Source organism: Clupea harengus, chromosome 6 (assembly GCF_900700415.2).
Source record: "Clupea harengus chromosome 6, Ch_v2.0.2, whole genome shotgun sequence".
In the NCBI taxonomy this organism is placed as follows: domain Eukaryota; kingdom Metazoa; phylum Chordata; class Actinopteri; order Clupeiformes; family Clupeidae; genus Clupea; species Clupea harengus.
In genome coordinates this window covers 15884818-15890021 of record NC_045157.1, presented here as the reverse complement: position 1 = coordinate 15890021, position 5204 = coordinate 15884818, and the positions used below count along the sequence as shown (strand labels likewise).

The 5204-nt window shown below is 44.6% G+C and overlaps 1 protein-coding gene across 1 annotated transcript in view; it reads left to right on the top strand.

Moving 5' to 3' along the window:
• Nucleotides 1–4516, top strand: part of tox3 (TOX high mobility group box family member 3) — a 43539-nt gene extending 39023 nt beyond the window's left edge. Inside the window, exons 4-8 of the mRNA XM_031569183.2 lie at nt 1–247; nt 631–861; nt 1224–1304; nt 1755–2370; nt 2476–4516. The exon at nt 1–247 is cut by the window's left edge and continues 17 nt beyond it. Of these exons, the coding sequence (XP_031425043.1) occupies nt 1–247; nt 631–861; nt 1224–1304; nt 1755–2370; nt 2476–2639 (1339 nt within the window). The 3' untranslated portion in view covers nt 2640–4516. The remainder of the gene's footprint in view (nt 248–630; nt 862–1223; nt 1305–1754; nt 2371–2475) is intronic.
• The last annotated feature ends 688 nt before the right edge of the window (nt 4517–5204 follow it).

Sequence of the window (5204 nt, the reverse complement as noted above, 5' to 3'; positions counted from 1 at the left end):
CCTTCGCCAGTACCCCCCTAACCCAGCCATGGTGATGAGATCCATCATCAACATGAACAATCCCAACGGCATGATGTCGCGGAACCAGCTGACCACCATCAACCAATCCCAGCTCAACGCTCAGCTGGGCATGAACATGACTGGACCCAACATCGCTCACACCTCCCCCTCCCCACCTGCCAGCAAGTCAGCCACACCCTCTCCTTCAAGCTCCATCAATGAAGACGAAGGCGATGAAAGCAATAGGGTAAGTGACGGCTCTTCTCTGTATTCATGACTGTCGCACTCAACAACAGAGTCCCCAAACAAATGACAATACAGTTTCAAATATACACATACATATTTCATTACCATTTTCTTGAAGCGGTTTTTGGCCGCACTTAATGGATACCTTACTACTTTGATTTTGTGCCAGTGATATTTTAAAGCACACGGAAAAGGTCAACATAGACTCTGTTATAAGCTGGGTTGCCAAAGTCAAAGGACATTGAAATGGAGTTGTTTTTGAGATGATGTTGCCCAAACCAACCATGCCTGTACTAGCAGAGTAAATATGATGGGAAACATCCATGTACTGGATAGTATGTGCCTAGGAAGTCATTAATGTCCTACATACATTCTACTTCACAGCAAATGGCAGGCGAGAAGCGTCCAGCCCCCGATGCCGGGAAGAAGCCCAAGACACCCAAGAAGAAGAAGAAGAAGGACCCCAATGAGCCGTCGAAACCCGTCTCGGCCTATGCCCTCTTCTTCAGAGACACTCAAGCCGCCATTAAAGGACAAAACCCCAACGCCACCTTCGGGGAGGTGTCCAAAATTGTGGCCTCCATGTGGGATGGTCTGGCAGAGGATCAGAAGCAGGTACTTGCTGTGGCTATCTTATGTGCCTCAAAAATCTATCCACCACTCCACCTTATCCTTAAAGTTGCTATTCTGTATTAAATAAAACTATTCCCATTATGCTGTGGTTGTTTACCACAAAAGAGAAAATGAGGAAGGTTACTACAAGTGTTCTCATTTGCTGAATAAAACCATTTAGCATGGCTAGGTAGAGTAAGTGTCAAATCTTCAGGATTTATTAAAGTGCCTCATAATTGTGTCCCTGTTTAAATCATTTTGCATTGCCAATGCCTCCAGGTATACCAGACTCAAACATGCACAGTACAAGGTGATGTGCTGTTAATTGCCTGTTTTTCACACCAATTTCTTTCGTGTCTTCTCAGGTCTACAAAAGCAAAACAGAAGCTGCCAAAAAGGAATATTTAAAAGCCCTTGCAGCCTACCGTGCCAGTCTGGTCTCAAAGGTGAGATCCTTTCTCTCCGGTTTTTTTTCCACTGTGGAAGTGCAATAATAGCAAGTAGCGAGTGCATTTAATTAACCTAAATTATAGATTCACATTCTGCAGCACGCCTCATTAACTTTCTGCATCTGCGAGGTATTCAGCAACATTTCCATGCCCGCTGGAATCTTTAATGTCTTCACTGATATTTACATATTCTAAATTAATCCAAACACTTTACATCATCTTCCTGTAAAATACATATTTATCCTTCAGTTTAAAAACACGACACAATCAATTATATAGAAATTCATACAGTACATCCATGAGCATATAAACAAAACATTTGTGTACATGTGTAGTATGTTACCACTGTTGTTGGTAACCTGTGCAGTTATATGACAATAATTTTAGTGTATATGTGTGTTATTCCAAGAAATATCCAACTGAACTGTTGTATTCCTTCACTTCCAGGCAGCAGCAGAGTCAGCTGAGGCCCAGACCATCCGCTCTGTTCAGCAGACGCTGGCCTCCACCACCCTCTCCCCGGGCCTGGTGATGCCCTCTCCGCTCTCCCAGCACCCCTCCATGTCAGCCGCTGCCGCCGCCGCTGCTGCCCAGGCCCTCCAGCTGGCCATGCCCAGAGCCATCGCGCCCAAGCCACTTCAGATGGTCGGGGGCAACCAGATAGTCACCTCGGTGGCCGTGGCCCACCAGAATATGCCCGGTGGCATCCCCTCGCAGCTGCTGGGGCAGATGGGCCCAGGGGGCAGGGCTATGGGAGGTGGCCCACAAGGGTCCGGGGCGGTGCCGCAGATGAGCCCGCCCATGCCAGGCGGGCCGCCGCCTCAGCAGCTACAGCACATCCAGCAGCAGCAGATGCAGCAGCACCTGCAGCACCACCAGATGCAGCAGCAGCAGATGCACCACCAGCAGATCCAGCAGCAGATGCAGCATCAGCATTTCCAGCACCACCTTCAGCAGCAGCTGCAGCAACATCACATGCAACATCAGCAGCAACAGCAGCAACAGCAGCAACAGCAGCAGCAGCAGCAACAGCAGCAGCAGCAACAACACCTGCAGCAGCAACATCAGCAGCAATTGCAGCTCCAGCACATGCAAATGCAGCAGCTGCACCAGCAGCAGATGCAGCTGCACCAGCAACAGCAGCAGCAGCAGCAGCAGCAACAACAACAACAGCAACAACAGCAGCACCAGTCTCAGTGTTCCCCTGCCCAACACTCCCCTGGCACCCCCCACTCGTCCACGATGGGCAGCCCGGCCCCAGCCTCGGCCACCCCGCAGCACCACCCCTCGCAGATCCAGGCCCATGCCCTCTCCCAAGTCAGCATTTACTGAGCCAAATGCACACGTGCGGTCAATCCTATTTCAGAGAGAAGGAATAGAGGAAGAAAAATAAAAGCATCATTCCAAGTTGCTTTTCTAAGTTGCACTTAAGAAGTGTGTAAGAATTACAATGTTTTACAAAGAACTGTCCATTGTTCTAGACGGATATTCAGATGTGTAAAAAAAGAGAGAGGCTAGGATGGATGGGGAAAATATCTTAAGCTGGACTTTGTCTATAAAATAGGCTGTGCTATGAGAAAGCTGGTTGCTGAGTGCCCGATTATCGTTTGTATGTAATATTAGTCTTGCTCTGTTTTTCTCTTGTCGATTTTAAAAATGAACTTTGGGGCAAACCCTGGTGTGGCACAGACAGTGATGTCCATCGCGGTCACATGCCCCGGTTTTATTTAACAAAGCTTTATTTATGAGGTCAGTGTTGCCGGGGCTTCGCCCAGCTCTTGGCACAAGTGAGAAGATCTCAACAAAAAAACTGCACAGGTTTGACCTCTGTGGATGACACATCCTGAAGGAGACATTTTGACATAAAAAAGGAGGGAACACCTGAACAGAGTGAAACAACACAGCGACATAGCTGGCGGTCGACACGTTTTCGAACGGTTGTTTCCTTCTTGGCCAGTATGTTTTGTCAGACTTCTACCTTCTCTCTCTCTCCACCTATGTTTTATTTCTCTCCTAACCAACTCCCCCCAGCCCCCACCCCCCACATTCCTGTAGATCTAACCGTTCAACAGTTGCCTAAGGGGAGTCGATCAATTCACAACGCTTCTCAAACCAAGTGAAGTATGAGCACATTCATCCACTGTTATCAAGTGTTGAGGACAAAAAGGGAAGTGCAGAGTAGTGTACATGGTGTCTTGCTGGTTAAGAGGAGTGGACATAGGTCCACAGGCTGCCATAGATCATTTCAGTCATTGTACATCGGCAGACTGGACCCCTTACCTGCTGTACTGTTTTTGTATATGGAGGGGAGAGAGAAAAATCTGAGCTGGTCTAAGCTCATTTGCTCAAAGGTGTGTAAATGGCGCTCCAAAAAAGAGAAAGAAATCCTCCTTTTATGTATTTGTCTTTACCTCAGATGTTTAATGAACTTAAATTATGTTTCTATTTGTTTTCATTTTGTAAAATAAAGTGCATATTTTATGGGGCGGGGGAAACAAAATTCCAGTTCTAGGTTGATGGTTTCATGATTAATGTATTTTTACACTATTCCTTGATACCACAAACTTATCTTATGACAGAAGATAAAGAAGATACTTAGCTGAGACATTTCGTTGCACTGTCAAAGCCAACAGAAAAGGCATTGGAGGTATTTTGTGCCAGCTGTAATGGATTCTGTAAAAATAAAAGAGAAAAAGATGTACATTTTTCATATCACCTGTTGTAAAGTTTTAATATGTGAGGCTTTAATTAAAACATTGGTAAACTGACCTGTGGATTGCTATATCACATAGTGCATTTCTGCTCTTTTATACTTTTTTATGAGTTACATTAGCAGCGATTAATTTGTTTGTATTTTGCTTACGGATTAAAAATCAACTGCTTTTTAAATCTATCAATAGAATAAATGCGTTTCAGTATGGAATCCAATATTTTTGAGCTCTCCATAGGCAAATTTATTTCAGTTTTGCTTGGCCATTCAAGAAACAACAAGAGACATTCCGTAACTAATGTGATATTAGCCATAATTTTGTATGGAGTATTATATATTTCTTTTTGTCTCTTTGTTTGCAATTAAAAAAACAAAACAATCACAAATATTTATTTCAAAGAATCAGTTCATTTCTCAGATGATCTCAGCCATAATTTTGTACGAAGCATCTCATCCTGTTTCCATGTTGGCCATTTGAAAATAAAAATGTCAATGTCAATGCTTAGCACCAAAAATCACTTCAGAGTAAGCCGGAGGAGACATTTGTATGTTTTCTATAGAGCAGTAGTACTCTGCAGAGAGGATTCATGTTGCCATCATGATAGTGTGTACTGTTTTTCTCAGTGATTACAATTGAGTACCCTTGTAATTGTGTGTGTTAAAAAAAAACAGTGTTGAGACTGGACAGGGTTAGCATGTAACTGCTACTTGTCTCAATAACAGTCCCATTCTCACTGACCAGTGCCTCTGAATCCGACTCTTCTTTCTTGTTCTGTTTTCTAAGATGGCCCCTGGAGAGGGGGATGGTGGAGGGTGGGTTGGGGGGGAGTTGGGGTTGTGCACTCTGGGAAATGGTGAGGGGGGAGGGGAGGATAGCAAACACTAATTATCATAAATCCACAATAAGCATTTGGAGCGGGTGGACTTGGAAAGGAATTGGTGGGGGTGAGGGGGCAGTTTTGAAATGAAGACACTGAAAAACCACGAAAAGCATGCAGTGGAAGGATGTTTTTTTTTATTTCTGACACAAAAAATGTGCCTTTGCATTTTTTACAGCAGCTTGAGAGAATTTTTCCAACCGAATTTTGTTCTCAATTAGTTCATCTCCAAATGCGTTTGTAATTTCGGATGAGGGTCAGTCCAGCATGAAGTGATTGGCTCTTCAGCTCAATGTGGCAGCGATGCCC